At 58.6% G+C, this 26,001-nt stretch overlaps 1 protein-coding gene across 6 annotated transcripts in view; it reads left to right on the forward strand.

Moving 5' to 3' along the window:
- Positions 1-26,001, forward strand: part of FNBP1 (formin binding protein 1) — a 122,901-nt gene that overhangs the window by 55,619 nt on the left and 41,281 nt on the right. For all 6 annotated transcript variants that reach the window (XM_062207377.1, XM_062207380.1, XM_062207378.1 and 3 more), the window contains exons 3-6: positions 7,593-7,649; positions 8,614-8,761; positions 22,694-22,756; positions 23,088-23,192. In XM_062207377.1, coding sequence (XP_062063361.1) covers positions 7,593-7,649; positions 8,614-8,761; positions 22,694-22,756; positions 23,088-23,192 — 373 coding nt within the window. The remainder of the gene's footprint in view (positions 1-7,592; positions 7,650-8,613; positions 8,762-22,693; positions 22,757-23,087; positions 23,193-26,001) is intronic.

The raw sequence follows: 26,001 nt of genomic DNA on the forward strand, positions 1-26,001 counted from the left end.
CTGTGCACTGACACGGCCCGTACAGGCCCACCTCACGTCTGTACACTCAGACACGGCCCGTACAGGCCACCTCACGTCTGTGCACTGACACGGCCGTACAGGCCACCTCACGTCTGTACACTGACACGGCCGTACAGGCCCACCTCACGTCTGTACACTCAGACACGGGCCGTACAGGCCCACCTCACGTCTGTGCACTGATACGGCCGTACAGGCCCACCTCACGTCTGTACACTGACACGGCCGTACAGGCCCACCTCACGTCTGTACACTCAGACACGGGCCGTACAGGCCCACCTCACGTCTGTGCACTGACACGGCCGTACAGGCCCACCTCACGTCTGTACACTGACACGGCCGTACAGGCCACCTCACGTCTGTGCACTCAGACACAGCCCGTACAGGCCACCTCACGTCTGTACACTGACACGGGCTGTACAGGCCTACCTCACGTCTGTACACTCAGACACGGCCCGTACAGGCCCACCTCACGTCTGTACACTCAGACACGGCCGTACAGGCCACCTCACGTCTGTACACTGACACGGCCGTACAGGCCACCTCACGTCTGTGCACTGACACGGCCGTACAGGCCACCTCACGTCTGTACACTCAGACACGGCCGTACAGGCCACCTCACGTCTGTACACTCAGACACGGCCGTACAGGCCACCTCACGTCTGTGCACTGACACGGCCCGTACAGGCCACCTCACGTCTGTGCACTGACACAGCCGTACAGGCCACCTCACGTCTGTGCACTGACACGGCCGTACAGGCCACCTCACGTCTGTGCACTGACACGGCCGTACAGGCCACCTCACGTCTGTGCTCTGACACGGCCCTACAGGCCCACCTCACGTCTGTACACTGACACGGCCGTACAGGCCACCTCATGTCTGTACACTCAGACACGGCCCGTACAGGCCCACCTCACGTCTCCTGTCCTTTAGGGCCCCCCCCCACCCCCGCCGATTATGGTCTTTGTTTTCATACTGGGTCATTGCTGCTGTTTTCCTTTGATGAATGAGCTCCTCAGCCTGGGTTATTTATTTATTCTCCGGCTGCAGGGTTGCGTCCTGAGTTCATTTCCTTGGCTTGGCTGTGCCTCTCCCTTCTCTTCCCATTCTGTGCCCTCGCCCTGTGCTCGTGGGAGCCTTGCTTTGTGTTTTATTGAGTTTGTCTGCAGTGGAAAATTTTTCTGGAATGGTTTTTAAGGATTTATTTATTTATTTGAGAGGCAGAGTTACACAGAGAGAGGAAGACACAGAGGTCTTCCATCCACTTGTTCACTCCCCAGGTGGCTGCAATGGCCAGAGCTGGGCCAGGCTGAAGCCAGGAGCTTCTTCCGGGTCTCCCACGTGGGTGCAGGGGCCCAAGCACTTGGGCCATCTTCTACTGCTTCCCCAGGCCATTAGCCGGGAGCTGGATCAGAAGTGGAGCAGCCAGGACTCGAACCATTGCCCATACCGGTTGCTGGCACTGCAGGGGCCGGCTTTTCCCACTGCGCCACAGCGCTGGCCACTGGAAGGTTTTGGTATTTGCATTTTTTATTTTATTTTATTTTATTTTATTTTATTTTATTTTTATTTATTTTTGACAGGCAGAGTGGACAGGGAAGAGAAAGAGACAGAGAGAAAGGTCTTCCTTTGCCGTTGGTTCACCCTCCAATGGCCGCCAGGCTGGTGTGCTGCGGCTGGCGCACCGCGCTGATCCGAAGCCAGGAGCCAGGTGCTTCTCCTGGTCTCCCATGGGGTACAAGGCCCAAGCACTTGGGCCATCCTCCACTGCACTCCCTGGCCACAGCAGAGAGCTGGCCTGGAAGAGGGGCAACCGGGACAGAATCTGGCGCCCTGATCGGTACTAGAACCCGTGTGCCGGAGCCGCTAGGCGGAGGATTAGCCTGTTGAGCCACAGCGCCAGTCGGTATTTGCATTTTTTATTAAAAGATTTATTTATTTGAAAGTTGGAGGCAGAGAGAGAGAGAGAGAGATCTTCTACCTACTGGGTCACTCCCCAAATGGCCACAAGAGTTGGAGCTGAGCCAATCCAAAGCCAGGAGCCTGGAGCTTTTTCCGGGTCTCCCACGTGGGTACAGGGGCCCCAGCACTTGGGCCGTCTTCCACTGCTTTCCCAGGCACATTAGCAGGGGGCTGGATTGGAAGTGGAGCAGCCAGGACTCGAACCGGTGCTCACATGGGATGCCGGTGCTGTAGGCAGCCTTTACCCCACACACCACAGCCCTGGCCCGACACTGTGTTTATTTTCCCCTGTGACTTTCTCACAGGTTGGCTTTTCTGTCATTCTCTCTGTCCCTTCCCTTCCTTTTATGTGACCTGACATCTTTCCGTCCTGCTCCCCTGTAACCTGGGCAGCTTGGGAAGGTTCATGTCCGACTCCCAGTGCCGGGGGTGTCCTCCTGGTCCTGGCCCGGGTGGCTGATCTGGGCGGAGTGCTGGCCGGTGCGTCATCATTTTCATGTGTAAACCATGAGTAACAACGGTAATAAAGCGTATGAAGAGCCCCAGGCCCAGGCCGACTCAGTGTCCCGTCTGTTCAGCACCTGTTCTCTGGGTGCTCGGGTGCCTGCTCCCTGCCCGGCCTCCCTCCCTCCTCACCTGGCGCTGGGGGGAGGGGGCTGGGGGGCTGTGTGGTCCACGCAGGCTGCTGAAAGCTGAGGTCAGGGTGGGTTTGGAGCTGGCTTTGAGACTGGCTGTGGTGCTCGGAGCTCTGTCCTGGGGTCTCCACTGGGCAGAGAGCTGTCCTAGTCCTGGGGGACCCTAGGTTTGCAGGGCCTGCCGCAGGCACTCAGTCCGGGAAGTGGAGGTGCACCTGCTGAGCCCCTGACCCTAACCAGGTTCTGGGGCTTCCTGCCTCCTTTCCCTCTGTCCGAATCAGTTATTTCCCTTTCTGTGACCAGTGGGTGGGGCGGCTTTCAGCCCCAGAGACTGGTCCTGTCCCTGTCGCTCTGCCCGAGTGGGTGGCCGGGGAGGGGTCCCTGTCCTGTCGCTCTGCCCGAGTGGGTGGCCGGGGACCGGTCCCTGTCCTGTCCTGTTGCTCTGCCCGAGTGGGTGTCCGGGGACCGGTCCCTGTCCTGTCGCTCTGCCCGAGTGGGTGGCCGGGGAGGGGTCCCTGTCCTGTCGCTCTGCCCGAGTGGGTGGCCGGGGAGGGGTCCCTGTCCTGTCGCTCTGCCCGAGTGGGTGGCCGGGGACTGGTCCCTGTCCCTGTCCTGTCACTCTGCCCGAGTGTCCGGGGACCGGTCCCTGTCCCTGTCCTGTCGCTCTGCCCGAGTGGGTGGCCGGGGAGGGGTCCCTGTCCCTGTCCTGTCGCTCTGCCCGAGTGGGTGGCCGGGGAGGGGTCCCTGTCCTGTCGCTCTGCCCGAGTGGGTGGCCGGGGACCGGTCCCTGTCCCTGTCCTGTCGCTCTGCCCGAGTGTCCGGGGACCGGTCCCTCTCCCTGTCCTGTCGCTCTGCCTGAGTGGGTGGCCGGGGACTGGTCCCTGTCCCTCTTCCTGTCCTGTCGCTCTGCCCGAGTGGCCGGGGCTGTTTTTAAGGTGTCCCTGCCTTTTGTTTTTCACCTTTTGGTGCTGGGAAAGCCGAGTTTTCTGATTTGAGTTTCATTCTGCCACCGTCGTGGTGACCTTTTTAAGAAAATGAAACAAGGGGAAAAAGCCAAAACATTCCTGGGCCCTGCCCTGGACCTGGTGACTAGGAGGGGCTGGAGCCGGGTGTGTCCTGTTGAAAGGCCTCTGTGTGGTTGTCAAAACCACCATCCAGCCCAGCATCGCACTGGAGGAGCCATCTTCCCTGTCCTTGGGCAAGCTGGGGGTTCTTGAAGGACCCCACCCTTGTAGAGATGATGTTTTCAGGGGCAGATGGTTGGCACAGCAGTCAAGCCACCGTGTGGGACACCCACATCCCATATACTACCCGTGTGGGACGCCCATATCCCATATACGACCCGTGTGGGACGCCCGTATCCCCTATAGGACCCGTGTGGGACGCCCACATCCCATATACGACCCATGTGGGACGCCCGTATCCCCTATAGGACCTGTGTGGGACGCCCGTATCCCGTATACGACCCGTGTGGGACGCCCATATCCCGTATAGGACCCGTGTGGGACGCCCATATCCCATATACGACCCATGTGGGACACCCGCATCCCATATACGACCTGTGTGGGACATCCGTATCCCGTATAGGACCCGTGTGGGACGCCCACATCCCATATACGACCCATGTGGGACACCCGCATCCCGTACAGGACCTGTGTGGGACATCCGTATCCCGTATACGACCCGTGTGGGACACCCATATCCCATATAGGACCCGTGTGGGACACCTGCATCCCGTATAGGACCCGTGTGGGACGCCTGGATGGAGTTCCGGGCTCCTACCTCCGGGCCTGGCCCAACCCTGACTGTGGTGAGCGTCAGGGCGCTGAACCAGCAGATGGTTCAGCCTTTCAGATAAATCCAAGTAAATAAATTTTTTAGCATTAACGGAAGAATGGGGTTAGGTGAATCTTTTAAAAATGATGTTTTCCACAGTGCATCTGCCTGCTCGATGTTAAAATCTCCCCCCACTAGCAGAGCCGATCTCCTGTGGCGCTTCTGGAGAGAGGCGTCCTGGGGCCGGAACTCACCCATCTCCTTGGCCTTGGCCGGGGGCTCCTGCTGGTGTTTATGGAATGAATTAGTCATCAGCGCTCCTGCCCCTCCCCCCCCCCCCCGCGCTCCCACCACAGGTCCCTGGGTCCCGGGGGGCCAGAGGGAGCCCTGGCCTCACCTGGCTCTGTCCAAGCCAGGCTCCCGTCAACTCCACGCGAAATGAAAATGATGTTTATGACGGCTAAAAAGAAAACATGGATTTAAATGAACTGCTTTCACGTAACCGTTTTGAAAGAATTTTTATGTGGGATGTGGATTTGTAAATAGCAGTTAACAGAAGAACGGTCACCCTGTAAAACCATGTGATAGCAGTGTGTCCCACGGGGCCACCGAGGCTTCGCCGGGGCCCCTGTCCCGGGCGTGCTGCTCTCTTGGACTTGGAGTGAATCTCTCGATTCTGTGTCCGCTCACCTGCGCCCCCTTTCGTTCCTCACCTGGACTGTTCTGGTCTTTATTCTGCCTCTTCTTTCTTTCTTTTTTAAGAGGTTTATTAATTTGAAAGGTAGAGAGAGAAAGAGAGATCTTCCATGTGTAGGTTCAGGCTCCAAATGGCCCTAATGCTTGGGGTTGGGCCAGGCGGAAGCCAGGAACCTAGAACTCCATCTGGGTCTCCCACTTGGGTGCAGGGGCGCAAGCATGTGGGCGTCTTCCACGGCGTTCGCAGGTGTGTTACCAGGGAGCTGAAGTGGAAGTGGTGTAGCCGCACTCAAATCGCAGGCAGCAGCTTAACCCGTTATGTCACAACGCCTGCCCCTACATCTGCCTCTTTTTTAAAAAATTTATTTATTTATTTGAGGCAGAGATATAGACAGAGAGAGACAGAGAGGGAGAGGGAGAGGGAGAGGGAGAGGGAGGGAGGAAGAGAGAGAGGGAGAGAGAGGTCTTCTGTCTGCTGGCCATTCCACAAATGGCTGCAACAGCTGGAGGTGGGCCCATCTGAAGCCAAGAGCTTGCGGGTCTCCCATGCGGCTGCAGGGGCCCAAGCGCGCGGGCCGTCTTCCTCTGCTTTCCCAGGCCATTAGCCGGGAGCGAGGTTGGGACTTGAACCGGTGCCTCACTGGGAGGCTGGTGCCGCAGGTGGAGGCTTAGCCTACCGTGCCGCGGTGCTGGCCCCTCCGTCTGCCTCTCCAGGAGTGGTTGTGACAGAGCAACTGAGAAGCACCAGGCTGTGCTTTGAACAGAAAAGATTTCTTCTTTTGCTTTTTTTTCCTCCTGTTTAAGAAAATCTTGCTCTCTCGTGTTCTTTTGTATCTGGATTTCTCAGATAAACACAGCACCAGAAAAAAACGTACCATTGTTGATAGATTTCAACGCACGCTCACGTTTTCACAACCTTCAAAAAATCAGAGTGTCCAGTAATTTCTAGATGGTTCTGTGCTCACGTCTGTCTTTCTAGCGTCATTGCAATAGTTGGAATATCTTGCACCGGATGGTGGACCGTCCCTCAGAACTTCACGTCGGAGGGACAGTCGGAGTGATGTCCACACCGGCTGCAGCTTACGGACGAGGAGCGGGACACATGGATTAGTCCAAGGTCGCGCTGTCCTGGCAGTAGCCTCTTGATTCCCACTACAGCTAGAGCTGGACCGGTCCGCAGCCAGGAGCTCCTTCCGGGTCTCCCATGTGGGTGCAGGGCCCAAGCACTTGGACCACGCTCTGTTGCTTTCCCAGGCACATTAGTAGGGAGCTGGAGTTTAAGTGGAGCGGCCAGGACTTGAGCCGGCGCCCATATGCAGTGCGGGCTTTACCTTCTGTGCCACAACACTGGCCCCTGGAATGTCCATCCGTCCATGCCCCTGGCTTTGTCTCATCCTGTTTCTTTAAGATGTGCGTAGATTTCAGTTCATCTGTAAAAGGTTCCGCGTTCAGCGTGGGAGACTGATTTTTCTGGATGAGTCTGGGTTTCAGGGAAGTGGAAGAAGTAAAAGTGAAACGAGAAATCATAAAGATACCTGAGAGAGGAACGGCAACAAGGAAGTGGAGACGGAGGCGGCGGCGGGGGCCCCGCCGAGGGTCAGTGGCCAGCACCGGGGGCTGGCGCCGGCCGGGAGGGCAGTGGAGGGCTTTCTTTTCTCAGGATCACTTCTTAGTTTCTGTGGGTCCTTAAGCGCGATGAACGTAGGCAGTAGCATTTGGGTTCTTAACCTGGAGGTAGGATTGGGAAGGGAACTGAGAGAGGGCTGTGTGCTCGGCGTGTGCCTGTTAGGTGGGTGACGAGACCCCTGGGTGGAGGGGCACTGGCCTGGTGGTCTGGATGCCCGTGTCCCGCGTCAGAGAACCCGAGTTCAGGTTCCAGCTCTGGTCCCTGATCCCGGCTTCCTGCTCGTAGGGATTCAGGAAGGCGAAGGTGATGGCTCGGGGAGACATGGTTGAGCTCCCAGCCACTGGGGGCCTATGGGAAGTGAACCAAGCGCATGGGAGCTGACGCCGTCTCTCGCTGTCTCACCCGCTCCCTGCTCTCTGTGTCTCCAGAACAGGTTTTTCTGGTTAAGTGTCTCAGCACAGACATCTCCAACATGCTGTCTGCCACGCGGAAGACTTGGTCCCCAGTGGCTCTCGTCCGCTCTGTGCAGGGACAGCCACTCAGCCTTGGAAAGACACCCTCGGTGCTGAGTTCTAACTCGGACTCTTGGATTCTCTGTCTGCACTCTCCGGTGTCGCCCACCCGGGTCCTGCCGTGCCCTTGGGAACCGCGGCGGCCCTGGCCGTTCCCAGCAGCTCTGCCTCTGGGCAGAGCTGTGCGGGTCTTTGGTAACGGCCGCTCAGCACACTTGTGGGTACAGGAAGACGGGGGTACTGCAGCTGGGGACGCTGCGTGTTTTCGTTTGTTTTAGTGTAAACTCGAAGCACTCGCTTTGTCTTCCCTCCTGATTTCCCCAGCATCCTCCTCTGTGAGTGACGTATCTGCGTTTCCATTCCAGGAATCTTTCCAAGAAATACCAACCGAAGAAGAACTCGAAGGAGGAGGACGAGTACAAGTGAGTGCATCGTGGCTGACTGGCCGTGTGTGGACGCCCCGGCAGAGCTGCAAGAGTGACGGTGTCTCCGTTCATGTCTGGGCCAGGCCAGCTTTTATGTCGTGTTTTTAAGGGTTTATTTGAAAGGCAGGTTGACCGGGGCTGGGGGGGACAGAGATGAACCTTCCGTCCGCTCATTCACTTGCCAAATGGCTGCCATGGTTAGGGCCGGGCCAGGCGGACCCAGGAGCCAGGAGTTCCATCTGGGTCTCCCACGTGGGTGCAGGGGCCCAGGCGCCTGGGCCGTCTTCTGCTGCCTTCCCAGGCACATGAGCAGGGATCTGGATCGGAAGTGGGGCAGCCGGGACTGGAACCAGAGCTCCGATATGGGATGCTGGTGTCACAGGCAGTGCTTAACCACACCGCCACAGTGCCGGCCTCTGGGTCACTTTTTAAATTAGGGGAGAGAACGGTAGAAACGTCCTCGATGCCCTCATCTTCTACCGAGGCCCTGGGCCTGTTCAGGTGGCTTCAGTTAAAGTAACTGGGAAAAGTTTAGCCTCATCAAGCCGATACGGGAACTCTGGTTGTGCCATGAGTCTTGGTTTGGCTTTACAACATCCGGAGGGCTGTCACGTTACCGTCCCTGTCGGCCAGCCACGAAGGCGTCTGGAAGTGGCCGGCTGAAGGACGCACACGCGTGTGTGTGTGGGTGGGTGGCTTAGATCTGAGTTGTCCTCTCGTGTCCGCACCTTCAGCCTGGATGTGTTTGGACCAGGTGCTAACAGGCCGGACACTGCCTCCTGCGGGGAGGTGCGGTTCCAGAGGGAGGAGCCGGCTCCGCTGTAATCAAGGCTGAGCCCTGGGCGCGTGAGGAATCCTCGGGACCCCAGAGGTCCACGCCAATTAACCTGGTTTCCGGGGCTGCTCCCCGGGGCCGGGGCCGTGTGTGAGCCGGCGCGCCCGCCTGTGCTCTGCCCCGCAGGTACACGTCCTGCAAGGCCTTCCTTTCCACCCTGAACGAGATGAACGACTACGCGGGGCAGCACGAGCTCATCTCGGAGAACATGACGGCGCAGATCATGGTGGACCTGGCTCGCTACGTGCAGGAGCTGAAACAGGAGAGGAAATCGGTAACCGGCTTCCGCGCCGTTCTGCCTGGGGGGGGGGGGGGCGCAGCCGACGGGGGCGTCCCTGGGAGCTTCAGTGGGGCCACGTGTGCCGTGCCTTGGGGGTCCTACGGAAACGGCAGGCCCTGCTCCCGGGCAGGCTCTCGGGGTCTCCAGGGCAGTTTCAAGGCCCCCTCACCACTCCTAAAACTTGCCTGCAGACCCCGGTATGCGAATCCAGTGAGGGATTTGAGTCTGCTGTATTTGAAGGTAGCCGACATAAAGAGGCAGCAGGGCGGTGTGGTCTGGACTGGGTGGAACACTGGCGTGAGAGGTGCTGGGGAGGGGGTTAAGAAGGCGGACAGGCCGGCGCCGTGCCTCAACAGGCTAATCCTCCGCCTTGCGGCGCCGGCACACCGGGTTCTAGTCCCGGTCGGGGCACCGGATTCTATCCCGGTTGCCCCTCTTCCAGGCCAGCTCTCTGCTGTGGCCCAGGAGTGCAGTGGAGGATGGCCCAAGTGCTTGGGCCTTGCACCCCATGGGAGACCAGGAGAAGCACCTGGCTCCTGGCTTCGGATCAGCGTGGTGCGCCGGTCGCAGTGGCCATTGGAGGGTGAACCAACGGCAAGAGGAAGACCTTTCTCTCTGTCTCTGTCTCTCACTGTCCACTCTGCCTGTCAAAAAAAAAAAAAAAAAGAAGGCGGACAGAGTGCCTGGCCGCAGCCCCCTACCCCGCTCCCTCCGCGCCCGCCATCGGCACCGCGGCCTTGTGTCGCTAACCGGAGGACAGCCTGGTCAAGAGCCTGCCCTCGTTCTCCGTTCGGCTGCTGCCCGTGTCGTTGCCTCTGACTGCTTGTGTAACCGGATCCCAGTAATAGAGAGGCAGAGTGGTCCAGGCGTAGACTTCCGGATGTGACTCTGGGGCCACAGAAACCCGGTGCCACGGAGGAACGTGAACCAGCAACAGATGTGGCTCCAGGGGACACGGAGGACGCGTTCAGGAGTGGCAGAGATCATGTGTCATCCCGACTGTGACGGCCAAGCAAAGTCAGGGTATGGGGCCCCAGAGAGACCGCGGGGAACACGCAGTAACCATTTCATTCCGTTTTCCACAACTTTTTTATTTATTTATTTTTATTTTGTTTTGTTTTGTATTGTTTTTGACAGGCAGAGTGGACAGTGAGAGAGACAGAGAGAAAGGTCTTCCTTTTTGTCATTGGTTCACCCTCCAATGGCCGCCGTGGCCGGTGCACCGCGCTGATCTGAAGCCAGGAGCCAGGTGCTTCTCCTGGTCTCCCATGGGGTGCAGGGCCCAAGCACTTGGGCCATCCTCCACTGCCTTCCCGGGCCATAGCAGAGAGCTGGCCTGGAAGAGGGGCAACCGGGACTAGAACCTGGTGTGCCAGCGCCGCTAGGCAGAGGATTAGCCTGTTGAGCCACGGCGCCGGCCTATTTATTTATTTTTTTAAATTTGCTTTAGCCATTTTCATTTTATTTTTTAAAAATTTATTTTATTTATATGAAAGACAGAGTTACAGAAAGAGAGTGAGAGTGAGAGAGAGAGAGAGAGAGAGAGAGAGCTCTTCCATCCGCTAGTTCACTCCCCAAATGGCCGCAACGGCCGGAGCTGCACCAATCCGAAGCCAGGAGCCAGGAGCCTCCTCCAGGTCTCCCACGCAGGTGCAGGGACCCAAGGACTTGGGCCATCCTCCACTGCTTTCCCAAGCCACAGCTGAGAGCTGGATTGGAAGAGGAGCAGCCGGGACTAGAACCAGCGCCCGTATGGAATGCCAGTGCTTCAGGCCAGGGCCTTAACCTGCTGAGCCACAGCACTGGCTCCTATTTTTTTATTTTTTAAAGATTTATTTATTTGAAAGATAGAGCTACAGACAGAGAAAGGGAAAAATAGAGAGCTCAATCTTCCATCCGCTGGTTCACTCCCCAAATGACCACAATGGCCAGAGCTGGGCCAGTCTTTAGCCAGGAGCCAGGAGCTTCTTCTGGGTCTCCCACATGGGTGCAGAGGCCAAAGCACTTGGGCCATTTTCCACTGCTTTCCCAGGCCATAGCAGGAAGCTAGATTGGAAGTGGAGCGGCCGGGACTTGAACTGGAACCCATATGGGACACCAGCCCCTCCACGAAGGTTTTGAAGAAGTCTGCTTGTACAGGTGTCATTGATGCGAGCATTTATTTACTTATTTATTTTTAGTAATATTTAATTTATTTTGAAAGAGTTAGAGTGTGATCCTTCGTCTGCTGGTTCATTCCCCAGATAGCCATAATGGCCAGGGCTGGGCCAAGCCAAAGCCAGGAACCAGGAGCTTCATCCAGGTCTCCCAAGTGGGTGCAGGGGCCGGAGCACTCGGGCCATCCTCTGCTGCTTTTCCCAGGCCATGACCAGGGAGCTGGACTGGAAGAGGAGCAGCCGGGACTTGAACCTGTACCCATATGGGATGTCGGCGTCATAAGCGGCAGCTTTACCTGCTACGCCACAGCGCCAGCCGCTCCATGAGAGCATTTAATGGGAGAAAATCTCACATGCTCGGGACTGGGGCCCAGGGACAAGCTTCCAGGGACCGTAACATGAAGAATTTCACCCCGAGACTGGAGGGATGGGGAGGAGTGGCCCGGGATGAGCCCCCCAGAGCAAACAGCCAGTGCAAAGGCCGGGATGGCAGGGCCTTTGAGCATCTGAGTTTAGCGCTTGCTGAGCTACACATGTGCAGCGTAGGCCTTGCCGTGTGCTTAGGAAGAGCTGTGTGCCTTCAGGTCAGTCCACAGAGTTAAAAATCGGGCTGACGAAGGAGTTGTGTTGTCTGCATGAGAGCGAGCGCCCTGGACCAGGACGCCTGATCGACCCCGGGCAGCTCCGTCCCTGCACGGGCGGCCTTGGATGTGGCTGGGGCCAGGACTGCCGCCCACTGAGCGGGGCACGGCTCAGCCCCACCCAGAGAATTCCAGGACCCAGGGCCGGGCGTCCGTGGCGCTGAGGGGGAGAGGCCCTGGCGTCTTCCGCAGAGATATGATATGGAGAGGAAGCAGGGAAGCAGAGCCCACGGGCCTCAGGAAGATAAAACAAATACGGAGTCCGAGCCGGCCGACCTGCTCCCTGGCCTTCCCCCGACCTCGCCAGGCCTGTCTTCTTCCTGTTTGTTACTTTGTTCAGTGCCCTGGGTCTCCTCCCTGACCACCCTCCACCCGGCGCCCACAGAGCCTGGGCCTTAGAAGCGAACAGGAGCTCTGTGTCTGGAGCGAGTCTTAGGTGGGAAGCCCACAGGCGCTGGCCTCCCCGCCACCCCTCGCCGTGCCCGCCGCGCACCTGCCCGAGGACCGGTGCACCTGCTCTCCTCGGGCACTTGGGTTCTTCCCTGCCCACCTTGTTTAAAGACCCCCTCCCTGCCCCCAGCCCTCCTCCCCTCCACGCGCACCGTCTCCGGCTTCCCGCTCTCTTGCCCGGGACTTCCCGCGTCTCACGTTTTCTGTGCCAGCTTGTCGGCTTCCCCCCCATCTCACACTAGAATGTGAGCTCCAGGGGTTTCCTCAACCCACGTGCGTGGGCCCCACGTGCCTGCCGGGCCCAGAGCAGCTCTGTGGGGCCGGAGGAGGCCGGCTTTTCCTGCTGTTTCCTTGGTGAGGGGCCTCGTGCGCCTTTGCCACGGGGGACTGAGTTGTTTTGTTTTATTTACTCCGTGGTAATCGTAGGTCTTTTTTATGGGCAGTCATGTCTGTGTTTGAATTCTTTTCCCTTTTTTTATCAGAAATTATAGTACTTTTATGGAGTGAATTATAGTGGCTGAGGCACACACTGAATGATGTCTTAGAGGACCGCGCTCCTGTATCTGCGGATTTCCAAGCAGAGACCTGAGTCAGACGTTCCGTTGGGTGGAGCTGCCGGCCTGGAGCTTCCTTGAAGCCCCTTCTCTGCTCCCTCAGACGGAGGCGACGCGTCAGGGCCCCAGGAGGCCATTTGGGGCACACGGGGGACACTTGGGCAGCAGGTGCGGGCGGGAGGACCGAGCCCTGGCTGGGAGCAGGCTCCTGCCGTAGGCACAGTGGTTGCCGCCGGCCTGCTGACCGTGCAGCGTGCCACTACGCTGTGCTAACGCGGTATCTTTACAAATGATTCGGATGCCGTTGGTTCTTTCATTATTTGGATCCCGAAAGCCGACGTCCACTGCACGTCACAGTTGCCCTTGCCATGTCCCGTGGGGATGAAGATGGCTGTGTTAGGCCTCTCTCCCCAGATACGGAGCCGGCAGCGCGGCAAGGGGGCGGGGGCAGGGGGCCCCTCCCCGGCAGCGCGGGCCCGCGTGCGCCTTCTTTATATCATCGAGTGTTTCCATTCACACGCAGGGACGCTGGATTTCATGGTGGGAACGTCTCCCTCTGCAATTGGCTTTGGGAAAGGAGCTATTTGGGGCCTCCTGGTAACCAGGGTTTCCCTTTGGAGTTTGGCTTTTGGCCACCTTGGCTTTTCCTGGTTAAACTCTAATTTTTATGATGACTTTTTTCTTTGAAGTTTCAGAGACAGACAGACAGACAGACAGAGCGCCATCAGCTGCTTCACTCCTCAAATGCCCACAGCAGCGAGGGCTGGGCCTGGGTGAAGCCAGGAGCTGGGAGCTCCACCCGGGTCTCCCACTTGGGTGGCAGGGACCCGATTCCTCGAGCCGTCACCTGCTCCACCTGGGGTGGGCAGGAGCAGGACGCTGGGTTTGGGGGTGAAGCCAGGAGCTGGGAGCTCCACCCGGGTCTCCCACTTGGGTGGCAGGGACCCGATTCCTCCAGCCGTCACCTGCCCCACCTGGGGTGGGCAGGAGCAGGACGCTGGGGTTGGGGGTGGAGCCAGGACTGGGAGGCGGGTTCTTCACCAAGGCCAAGGACGCCGTCCAGAGCCGCTGTGGGATGTTAGCGTTTCGTCCTCGGCAGAGGGACACAGAGGGACACAAATGGGAGGGCAAATCCGGCGCCTTTCCCTGTGCCCCACGACCGGCGGGCCACGTGCTTCCGCCTTGCGCTGGGGCTGCCGGCAGGTGGGGGTGCAAGGGGAGGACAGGCACGGGCTCTGCAGCCCCCCAGAGCCCCACCTGCCCTGTGCAGCCCCCCAGAGCCCCACCTGCCCTGTGTAGCTCCCTGACCGGTGGCCGTGTCTCTGGCCCCACCGCACCTTCTCGTTGGAAGTGGTGGAACCCTGCCCGGGCCCCGGGGTGAATGCAGGCTGAGCGCACAGCACGGGGACGTTGTCTTGGGGCCGTGGTTGCTGGGGTTCGGTGGTGGTGAGCAGGAGCGAGTGGGGAAGGAGAGCAAGCAGCAGGGTGAGCTCCCCGCAGGGTCGTGGTTGCCTGGTTCTTTCTTAGGTTTTGTTCAGATTCACAGAGAATATTGTAATTGTTTTGTTTTTCAGGTGAGCACAAAAAATAGAATTCTTAACATTTTAAAATTTACTCTCCTTTTGGGGTCAGGGGGAGCTAGGACTCATTTACAGGCTCCCAAAATTTTAAAAGAACGTTAGTGACTGAATGAAAGAACAAAACCCACGGTCCGCTGTGGATGGAAACCCACGTTTTCCGAGTTTGCTTCCCAGTGTCATTTACAGATAGGTTTATGTTAATATAATATTCAAAAGTACTAGTCCCAGCCGGTGCTGCGGCTCAATAGACGAATCCTCCGCCTTGCGGCGCTGGCACACTGGGTTCTAGTCCCAGTCGGGGCACCAGATTCTGTCCCGGTTGCCCCTCTTCCAGTGCAGCTCTCTGCCGTGGCCCGGGAGTGTGGTGGAGGATGGCCCAAGTGCTTGGGCCCTGCACCTGCATGGGAGACCAGGAGAAGCACCTGGCTCCTGTCTTTGGATCAGCGCGGTACGCCGGCCGCAGCGGCCATTGGAGGGTGAACCAACGGTAAAGGAAGACCTTTCTCTCTGTCTCTCTCTCTCACTGTCCACTCTGCCTGTCAAAAAAAAAAAAAAAGTACTAGTCCCAGTATACATATAATTTATACCCTTTTAAAAAAAATTTATTTATTTGAAAGAGTTACAGAGGGGGCAGGGAAGACAGAGAGAAAGAGAGAGACAGACAGACAGGTCTTCTACTCACTGGTTCACTCCTCAGATGGCCACAACAGCCAGGGCTGAGCCTAGTTGAAGGTAGGAGCCAGGAGCTTCTTCTGGGTCTCCCACTTGGGTGCAGGGGCCCAAGCACTTGGACCGTCTTCTGCTGCTTTCCCAGGCCACAGCAGATTAGAAGAGGAGCCGCAGGGACTCGAACCAGCACCCGCATGGGATGCCGGCGTCGCAGGCAGCAGCTTTATCCACTGTGCCACAACACCAGCGCCCAGTTTATATCCTTCCATTTTAATCATCAGGATTTCGGTAGCTGTGCCTGATTTTAATGCTATTAAAATTAATTTCCCTCCCGGCTTCTTGTCTGAGCTGTAGGCTCTCACGGGTTGTTAGTGAGTTACAGGAACCGGACTGCAGGGGGCTGCCTCCCTGGCGGGAGAGGCAAGATTGTTACCAAGCTGAACTCCCAGGCTGGAGACTTTGAGGTCAAAACATGCAGGAGCCGCGGCCATCTGTTAGGATTAGTGGTCGCCAGTAGACTCGGGCGAGAGCCCCAGGTGTGTGGCTGGGCCCCTGAGCTGGATGCGAGTTGGCTTCTTCTGAGATTTGGGTGCTTCGGAGTTGATGACGAATACATCCCTCCCTTCTGCAACTGTTGCTTGCGGAAGCGTTTAGGGCTTGTCTGGGCCAGCTGCACGCTCCGAGCCTGTCCGAGGTAATCCACGAGGATCGCCGCTGACCGTGCGTGAGCAGCCGGAGGTCCATGGCTTTCGCAGGGGACTTGGAGGTTCTTGGCCAGCGCCCCCTGCAGGTGGACAGGCAGCGCCACTGGGCACTCATGCGACGCCCCCTGCCGCTTGCTCCATCCTCTGGGCCACAGGGCGTCCCCACAGACGCCCCGACCTTGGACAGACCCCTTAACTAAGTGCTTCCCGAGGTTTCGGAAATATTTGGAAATCGATCCTACACTGGAAGCTGGAACGCTCCTTCTAACATTTGGGGTTGAGCAGAGCCTATTTGGGCCCCGTGTTGTAGGGCAGCGGGATAAGCTGCCGCCCACAACACCAGCATCCCATGTGAGCGCCAGTTCAAGTCCCGGCTGCTCCACTCTGATCCAGCTCCCTGCTAATGCACCTGGGAAAGTAGCAGAGATGGCCCAAGTGTCCGGGCCCCTGCCCCAACCCACATGGGGACCTGGATGGAGTTCTGGGCCCCTGGCTTCTGCCTGACCCAGCCCTGGCCATTGTGGCCATTTGGGAGGTGAACCAGCAGATGGAATCAGTCTCTCTCTCTCTGTGACTCTGTCTTTCAAATAAGTAAAATAAGCCTTAAAAAGGAAAAGAAGTCCAGTTTCTAGCCCCGTGTAGAGGCTTCGTGTCCTGTAAGGCAGCTATGCAGGGTGGATGTTTTTTAAGGTTGATCTATTTGAAAGGAGAGCGGTATCTTCAGTCTGCGGGTTCACCCCCTCCGATGGCTGCAGCAGCCGGGAAGCCGAGCAGCCTGGACTCGTGGGGGACCAGAACCGCACTCCAGATGAGATGCCCGCATCACCACAGCAGCTTAGTGCGCTGAGACATGACGCCGGCCCCTGACCGGCACCCGTTTTCTAGAGGTTAAGTTATTAATGAATAATGAAAGCAAAAGCCACGGCAGAAGCCAGGAGTCCGGAACTGCACCCGGGTCTTAGGCGGACGGCAGCGACCTGAGTGCCCGGGCCTTCACCCGCCGCCTCCCAGGGTGCGTTAGCAGAGAGCTGGAAGTCAGGTGCTCAGCTGTGGGGCGCAGGTGCCCCGAGCCAGGGGGTGGCAGATGGGAACTTTTCTCTCTGTCCTTTTGTTCCACGTCTGTCCTGGTCCAGCTGGTCCTCCTGTCTCCTGGGAATGCTGCACTGACCTTCCTCACTCATCTCCCACACTTGCCCGTGGCCAGCCTCATCTCCCAGCCAGCTCTGGCCAGGGAAGGCACGGGCCACAGCCTCCCCTGGCCCCCATTCTGTCGTCCCCTGCACGTCCCCCTGCAGGGCAGCCAGCTCGGGCTTGTTGTGACGCAGCTCAGACGGGGCCACTTCTCTTCCCAAGTCTTCCAGTGGCTTCCACCACATTCTTCATGTCCGGGGAGGCCACGCGAGGTCCGGCCCCAGCCCACCTCTCCTCCTCCTCCATGTCCCGGCACTGGCATCTGGCCAGTCCCCGAACAGCCCAGGCCCTTGGCACCCAGCTGCCTTCTGCTGAAGCCACTGCTGCCAGCGGCCCCCGCACACACGGGCACGCGGTCGGCCTGAGCCGTGGGAGATTGAGTCAGGCTGTAAGGCCCCCAGCCCGGCCGCTGCGGCCCCCAGAGCTCCACTTGTCCACCTGGCGCTCTCCTTGATCTCGTGTGCAGGTGGCAGCTCTGTGGCAGGGGAAGGGACTCGGCGGGGGACGGGAGCCGTTTGGTTGTTCTGGAAGTCGGCCGAGGAGGCCCTGCAGAGGGGCCGGCGTTTGAAGGCGCCGAGAGGGCATCGTGTTGGACGGAGAAGAGGCTGCGGGGTCTGGGCCGGCGCTGGATGTGGGCGTGCGGCAGCACAGCCCACGGCAGAGGAGCAGTGAGCAAAGGCACAGTAGAGGAAGACTCGGGCTCCCTGCCGCCTGCCGGCCCCTGCCCAGGGCCTGGGTCCTGCCCGGTGCCGGGCGGTCAGTGCAGGGCGAAGCCGGGCCCCTGCACGTGGCACCTGGGCCACACTCATCGAGATGGTGCTTTTCTGACGCTCGGGCCTCACTGGGTACAAACAGGATGCGTGTACCTGGTTTCCGATTTGGGGTTTAAAGGCGGGGTGTGGGTTCATGGGGGCCCGGGGAGGCCCGGGTGGGGCTCGGAGCCGCCGTGTCGGGGCCACTGCCCCCACTCTGTCAGCAGTTCCTCTCCGTTCCACTCCGGCCTCCGTGTTTTATTTAACACTGCACACGGCCGCTGCCCTCGGTTGAGTGTGCCCTCTCTACTCTTCCCGCCTTTTCTGTCCTCACGTCGGTTTTCAGCCTTAAAGGGACAGCGGCCGGGTGGCGGAGCGGGGGTGGAGCCCTCCGCGGCCGTCGGCACGGCTCCGCACGGCGCTCCTTTCCACTCTGGGAAGCCTTTCCGTTCCCGCTCTTCCCTCGTGCCTGCTGACCTTGGGTCCTCTGGGATTCGGTTTTGCTTTCTGTCTCGGCGGGAAATTTCTTGAAAGTTTTTTTGAAGGTTGGTTTTCATCTGTGTAGACTAACGTGCTGCTGCGAAGCTGGAATGAGATAGGTGCGTGTGGCCTTGGCGTCCTCACGGTGTTTTCAGAAACCCAAGCCTCTCTCCCCGGAGGAGATAAGGAGCGGCTCTGTGGGCCCTTTGGGATGGCATTTCCTGTCTCCTCTCTGGTCAGGGGAAGAGCTGGGATGACTTCATGCGGGGCCCCAAACAAGCCTGGTTATCTTTGTGCAGAGAACAACTGGTCTTTATGCACGGGCTGCAGGCGCACACTGGCTCACTGTGCGGAGAACCGCTCTCCTATTGTTTGTTACCAAACAACAGATAGATCTGGGGAGCCCCTTTGTTTAACTTGTACCTTAAAGGAGGTCGAGAGAGACAGAGAGAGAGAAGGAGACAGACAGACAGGGAGAGTGAGGGCCCCCAGGGCACACTGGGCCTGAAGGCTCCTGTTACACCCTTAAGTAACAAATAAGTAACAAGACAAGTGCTGGGGAGGAAAGACTGGAGGAAAGTGGCCATCATCACCTTGATCTGTGTCTGTGTTTTAAAAGGACTGATTGATTTAAAGGCAGAGTTACAGAGAGGGAGAGACAGAGATCTTCCATCCCCAAATGGCTGCGACAGGAGCCTGGAGCTCCATCCGGGTCTCCCACGTGGTGCAGGGGCCCAGGGACCTCGGCTCCAGCCGTCCTCCGCTGCTTTCCCAGGGCGCTAGCAGGGGGCTGGATCTTAAGTGGAGCAGCTGGGACTCGAACCGGCGCCCATATGGGGTGCTACAGCGCTGGCCCCCACCTTGCTCTCTTAAGCCACATGCAATGACAGGACCCTAGCTGAAGTTTCCTGGTGACTGTAGCAGCGGAGGGGGAGGTGTGGCCGAGGCGTCTTCCTGGCAGAGGACTCGCCAGTGAAGTGGAAGGCACACACTGTGCAAGTTGATGGAGGAGTGGCCCGGGAATGCGCCGCGTGGGCCTTCAGTCAGTCATCCCAGTGCTTCCAAAATTGGCCTTTTCTGGAAGCCTGCTGTCTTCGGAGACGCTTCCTTTTATAGCACTCGGCGGGACAGGCTGACCCGGGCGGCCTCTCCAATCTGTCCATCCGGGGCTCCTCGCTCCCCGCGCACCGCCCTGGGCTGCAGCATTTCAGATCCCAGCCAGGCTCCGGGGCCTGGCCGGGGGGGCGTCCCCGGGGAAGCGGGGAGAGCCCCACACAGGGGTGCAGGCAAGTCGCCTGGGTCTGTCGCGGCCTCCCCGTCCCTTCTCCCTGGGGGACAGCCTTCCTCCTTGCCTGAATTCTTTTTCTGAGAGTCCCATGTGCAGTAGAGAAACAGTGAAACCTGACCCCAAAGGGAACCGCGCCGCAGTCCCTTATAAAGGAGCCCTGTTCTGTAAACACGGGACTCGGTTATCTTCTGTGTGGGGGCAGAGCGCTGAGCCTGCACTTAGGGCAGACTTGTGGCCTCGGCCGACCTGTCCCCTCGCCCCCTCCGCGGTGCAGCCCGGCACCAGTGCCTACCTTGTCAGGCAGCAAACGGGCAGCACGTTCACAGCTGTAATTGGAGGAAGGAGGTTTATTCAAGGAGTGGGCAGGGTCCAGGCCGGTCACCGGTCACCATGGGGAAGTGCTGTTGCTCCCAGCCTCCAGGCGCACAGGTCGCGTGTGCCATAGACCGGCAGAGTTGGGAGGGCTGCCCGGCCAGAGCCAAGATCCGGGACCCCGCCAGCCCGGAGAGGCTGCAGGTGCAGATCCCTGTTCTGGGAGGGGCCAGGCCTGGGCGTGGCGCTCTAGCCAAAGCAGTGGGCCCAGGCCGGTCGGCCTCCAGGGACGCTGATGGGCTGGAGACGGACCCGGGACACCACCAGTCTATCGGCTTAGTTGGGGGAGCCAGGAGGGAGATATCGGGGATGGCAGGAACAGGTGATTTTAGTTCACTGAATTTTAAAAAAAAAAAATTGTGCGGCCGGCGCTGTGGTGCAGCAGGTTAAGCCGCCGCCTGCAGCTCTGGCATCCCATATGGGCACCAGCTCCAGTCCCAGCTGCTCCACTTCCCATCCAGCTCCCTGCTCATGCACCTGGGAAAGCAGCAGAGGATGATCCGAGTGCTTGGGCCCCTGCACCCAAATGGGAAGCCTAGAAGAAGCTCCTGGCCCTGGCTTTGTCCTGCCTGGCCCAGCCCCGGCTGTTGTGGCCATCTGGGGACTGAATGAGCAGGTGGAAGGCCTCTCTCTCCTCTCCTGTCTCCTGTCTCCTCTCTCCTTTCCTCTCCTCCCTCCTTCCCTCTCTCCCTCCCTCCCTCTCTCTCTCCCTTTTCCTCTCTCTAACTCTGCATTTCAAGCAAATAAAATAAATCTTTAACAAAAAAGGAAAAAGAAAATTTAACAAAACGACACTGTTTCCTTAACAGAGCCGTGCGCCTAGAATCTCTCCCTCTGCAGTCTGCCTTCCTCGCTGACGCTGTCCGGTCTCCGGGTCTCCGGGCTGTCAGCACCCCTCATGCCCGTTCCTCTCCTGGGCTGGCCCCGCTGAGCACAGACGCAGGTCCCAGTGAACGTCAGGCCCTCTGCTTGGGAGCCTCGAACAGATCTCAGCACCTCACACCCCCAGCCACGCGTCTGAGCCCCCCGCTCAGACCAGCAACCTCGGGCCCACCTGGATGCCCCATTACCCCTCACCCGACCCGCCCTGAGAATCAAAAGATACTCCGGGCAGGCCTCTGGCACGGTGGCTGAGATGCCACTTGGGGGCTGGTGTTGCCGCACATTGAGCTAAGCTGCCATCTGCCGTGCCATCCCACATCCGGGCACTAGTTCAAGTCCCGCCTGCTCCACTTCTTATCCAGCTCCTTGCTGATGCGCCTGGCCCAAGCGCTTGGGCCCCTGCACCCACGTGGGAGGGACTCAGAGGACGCTCCCAGCTCCTGGCTTCTGCCTGGTCCAGCTCCAGCTGTCTGGGGAGTGAGCCAGTGGCTGGAAGATCAATATTTCTCTGTTTTTCAATTAATAAATAAATCTTAAAATGGGGGGCGCCATTTGGAATGCCCGCTTCTCACAGTGGAGGCCCGAGTTCAAGTCCTGCCTCCTCGCCTGAGTGCAGCGGGTGATGGCTCCCGTGCTTGGGTCCTTGCCGCCCGGGGGGGACCCCCATGGAGGTCCTGGCTCCTGGCCTCTGCCTGGCCAGGCCTGGCTCTTGTGAGCATTTGAGGAATAAACCCACAGTTAGAAGGGGTGTGTGTGTTTTTGGAAACACCTGGAATCTGACCCCGTCACACTGCACCGTCTCCCAGCTCTGCCGCAGCGGCCCCCTCTGAGATCCCCTCCCAGCGTCTGAGCTCGGAGCCCTCACTGGCTCCTGCTTGTTCACATAAGAAAGCCTGCCAGGCCTGCGTTAATTTCTAAATGCAGCGTTGAGGGGGGAAGAGACAGACAGAGGTCTTCCACCTGCTGGTTCACTCCCCAGATGGCTGCAGCCAGGAGCTTCTTCCAGGTCTCCCCCATGGGTGCAGGGGCCCAAGCACTTGAGCCATCTTCCACTGCTTTCCCAGGTGCATTAGCAGGGAGCTGGTTCAGAAGTGGAGCAGCTGGGACTCGAACCGGCGTCCATGTGGGACACCAGCGCTGCAGACAGCGGATTAACCCACTGTGCCACAGCGCCGGCCCCTAAAGAAGCATTTAAAGCATCCGACCACACGCAACTCGTACACAAATCTAGCAGCGTCGATTGTAACACCCGACCCCACCCCCGCCCCGTGTCTGCCAAGTGAGGAAGGACAGGCACAGTGTGGGAAATGTGGGGTAGCCACCGCTGCGGCGGCGTCTGGTGACAAAAAGGAATTAAGGTCTGGCCCGGGTGAGAATGGGGATGATGTCGTACTCGGCAAAGCCACAGACGTCCTGGTGCTCCTGTGTGACCGGGTCCACACGAGACACCCACACAGGCAGAGCCGCGGTGACAGCCGGGAGGGCGTGAGAGCCGGGAGGGCGACAGCTGAGAGACTTGGGGGGTTCTTTTTGGGGTGAGAAAAATGTTTGAAATTAGCAGTGAGGATGTTTGCGGCTTCTCTGATGGAGTAAAGGCAGCCGAATGGTGGGGTTCGGATGAGCGAGGAGCTGGTGCCTGAATCCCAGCGGCGGCGGAAGCGATGGCGGTCCTCGCCCCACGGCGCTGCTGTTACACCTGTGGAAACGGCGCCTGCAGATCCAGTCGGGACCTGAAGTTTCGTGGGGAACCTGTGACCCTGCTCGCTTTCAGTTCCTCTTGTGATTTGTAACTCTTAAATCTCTTTGGAGCACACACTCAGTACTTACTTACTTATTTATTTGAAAGCCAGAGTTACAGAGAGAAACCTTCCACCTGCCAGCTCTCTCCCCAAATGGCCACGATGGCTGTAGCTTGCCTGGTCCGAAGCCAGGAGCTTCTTCTGGGTCTCCCATGCAGGTGCAGGAGCCCAAGCATCCTCCACTGCTTTCCCAGGTGCACTAGCAGGGAGCTGGATCAGAAGTGGAGCAGCCGGGACTTGAACATGCACCCCTATGGGATGCGGGCACTGCAGGAAGCTGCTTTACCCGCTGTTCCACGGCGCCGGCCCCCAGTGTTTGCTATTTAAATGTCTCTGTGTGGACTGTTTCTCCCGTGTCCGTGCGAGAGAAGGCGGCTGCTGACCACGGATGTCTTGTCCCCTTTCTAGAACTTCCACGATGGGCGGAAGGCACAGCAGCACATAGAGACCTGCTGGAAGCAGCTCGAGGCGGTAAGTGGACAGCAGCCCGCGAACGTCTGCGTGGGCCTTCCCGTTGGCACTCAGTCTAAGCTCGATCCGATCCGCGGGTGGACGGGAACACGCCGTCGCCGTGACGGATCTCTCCCACTAGGATGTAATTTGTTCCTGGAACCATCGTGCCGAGCCCAGAGAGCTCGAGTGTGGCTGCTCTGGTGGCCGTGAGTGCAGGCTTTAACCTCACCCCTGAGAGGCCACCTGGCCAACGGGCTCGTGGAGGGTGGGCTTTGGGTGCAGCTGGACCCCTCACCTGGCGTGGGCGCCTCGGGCCTCCGTCGGTGACGCCCCCTCCCCTGCCTTGCAGAGCAAGAGGCGGTTTGAGCGCGACTGCAAAGAGGCCGACCGAGCCCAGCAGTACTTCGAGAAGATGGACGCCGACATCAACGTCACCAAGGCCGACGTGGAGAAGGTAAGGTGCGGCCGAGAGCACCTCCGGCCTCCGCGTGTGCGTGCGCTGGGCCCCGGCCCCGGGGACGCACACACACGGACCTCTGCGGGCGCTTTGGCGCTAGGATGTGGGGAGTAAATTGCCGGGGGTGGGGGTGGTCTCACGAGCTGTGCCGCTCTCTTCATGGTTCTCCAAAGCAAAGTGCGTTTCTGGAGGGTCAGTGCGGGCGGCTGAGCGCCCCTGGACGCGCCTGGCCACTCGGAACGCCACTGGAACCCGGTCTTTGTCCTAACGCACGGGGCAGCAGTGGCCGGGGGCCGCTCGCGGCTCACATGTCAGAGCCCCCCCAGAAGCTGCTGTACCGTGGGCTTGGACTGGCGCTGTTTCTCCGGAGCGGCTAGGGATGTGGTGAGGCTGGTGCCGGCTCCTCCCAGGGCCCAGTGCGCGCCCTTTCGGCGGAAGTCACCGCCGCCCACAGCTGTCGGCCCTTGCACGGCCTCGCCCCGCTGCTCTCCTCTGGCCACGTTCGCTGGGAGGGAAGTAGTGTGGTCGGAAGTTACTCAGTTCTGCTTAGCCCCCTCCTCAAGACTCAATGTGTTCTTCCCTGAAATCACTTAATACGTGCGCATACGTGTTCTCGGGCCGGCGCAGTGAGCATACGTGTTCTCGGGCCGGCGCAGTGAGCATACGTGTTCTCGGGCCAGCACAGTGCCTCTTGGGACACTGGCAGCCCCTAAGGCAGCACCAGTTCAAGTCCCGGCTGCTCCACATGCGATCGGCTCCCTGCTGATGGCCTGCGGAAGCAGCAAAAGATGGCACAGGTGCTTGGGCCCTGCCACCCAATGGGAGACCTGGAAGAAGCTCCTTGGCTTTGGCCTGGCCCGGCCTCGGCTGTTGTGGGCTTTGAGGGAGTGAACCAGCGGATGAAGGTTGACCTGTGTGTGTGTGTGTGTGTGTCTGTAACTCTGCCTTTCAAATAAATAAATAAATCTTTATAAAAAAGAGTAAGTTGGGGCAGGTAGTGGCACTCAGGTCACACTTGGTCACCCACAGCCTGCGTCGGAGGTCCTGCTGGCGTCTTGGCTCCTGCACTGATCTGGCTTCGCGTTGATTGCACCCTGGGTGGCAGCCAGTGAGGGAGCGAGTGCTGAGTCCCTGCCGCCCACGTGGGGGACCCAGGCTGAGTCCAAGGCTTCCGCCTTCTGCCTGGCCCATCGTGGCTGGAGCAGGCATTTGGGGAATGAACCAGCAGATGGATATCTATTTTCTCTCTCTTCCCCACTCCCTTTCTAATAAAAATAAATAAATGAAATGTTAAAACAAGTTAGCTTGACGCAAAGTTGATTTAGAAAAGCCTTTGGGGTCAGTGGGAAGTCGGTACCACGTCCTCTCTCGGTGGGCAGACACAGATGGCGGGTGCTTTCCTCTCTCCGTGGGCAGATACATGGATGGTGGCTGCTTTTTGTCTTTGCTTTTTTTTTTTTTTTTTATTTTTTTTTATTTTTGACAGGCAGAGTGGACAGTGAGAGAGAGACAGAGAGAAAGGTCTTCCTTTTGCCGTTGGTTCACCCTCCAATGGCCGCCGCGGTAGCGCGCTGCGGCCGGCGCACCGTGCTGATCCGATGGCAGGAGCCAGGTGCTTCTCCTGGTCTCCCATGGGGTGCAGGGCCCAAGCACTTGGGCCATCCTCCACTGCACTCCCTGGCCACAGCAGAGAGCTGGCCTGGAAGAGGGGCAACCGGGACAGGATTGGTGCCCCGACCGGGACTAGAACCCGGTGTGCCGGCGCCGCAAGGCGGAGGATTAGCCTAGTGAGCCGCGGCGCCGGCCTGTCTTTGCTTCTTTAGTTTTCATTTACTTGAAAGGCCGAGACAGCTTGCCACAGCTGGGATTGGGTCAGGACAAACCCAGGAGACGAGGACACAAGGTGGGGGGGATTTGAAGGCGCCCTCGATGGGGTTAAGGAATTTCCCTCGTCTCTGTTTTCCCGAGAGCTGGCGCTGCTGCTGCTGCTTTTTTGAGCTCGATTAATATTGAATCCCGTTGAACGCCTTCCTGCTTCCGTTAATTCATCAATGTGGTAAATTACGTTCATTGGTTTCCTCACATTTAGCCCGATTGGCGTTCCTGGGACACACTCAGTCAGATTGCGATGTGTTCCCTTAAATGCATCAGCCGGAGTTGTTTGGTTAATGTTTTACTCCAGACCTTTCCATCGACAGGGTCCCTCCTCACACAGTCGGGTCTCTAAGTCCCCTTTCCTGTCTGTTCTCCTTTGCTTTCCTGGTGACTTTGGCGTGTTGGTCGTCTTCTCCAAACCACGTGTAGGATGGAATTAGCTGCTCTCTGCAGGTTTTGTGACACTTCTTTGTGCAAAAGTCTCACTGAATCCTGATCCAGTTTTTTAAGATTTATTTTATTTATTTGAAAGAATTAGAGAGAGAGGTGGAACCAGAGAAGGAGAGAGGTCTTCCATCTGCTGGTTCACTCCCCAAATTTCTGCAATGGCCAGGGCCAAAGCCAGGAGCCAGGAGCTTCTTCCAGGTCTCCCACAGGCGCAGGTGCAGGGCCCGAGCACTTGGGCCATCCTCCACTGCCTTCCCAGGCCACAGCAGAGAGCTGGGTCAGAAGTGGAGCAGCCGGGACTCGAACAGGCACCCACATGGGATGCGGGCTCTGCAGACCAGGGCTTTAACCTGCTGCACCACAGCGATCCAGTTTTTTCTGTGTACTCCTCGGTTGATCCTGGTGGGTTGCGTTTTTATGATTCTGAATCCATTGCGCCAGGAATTCTCAAATTGATTAGCAGTGAGTTGCCCATAACGCGCTC

This window comes from Lepus europaeus, chromosome 12 (genome assembly GCF_033115175.1).
Source record: "Lepus europaeus isolate LE1 chromosome 12, mLepTim1.pri, whole genome shotgun sequence".
Lineage (NCBI taxonomy): Eukaryota > Metazoa > Chordata > Mammalia > Lagomorpha > Leporidae > Lepus > Lepus europaeus.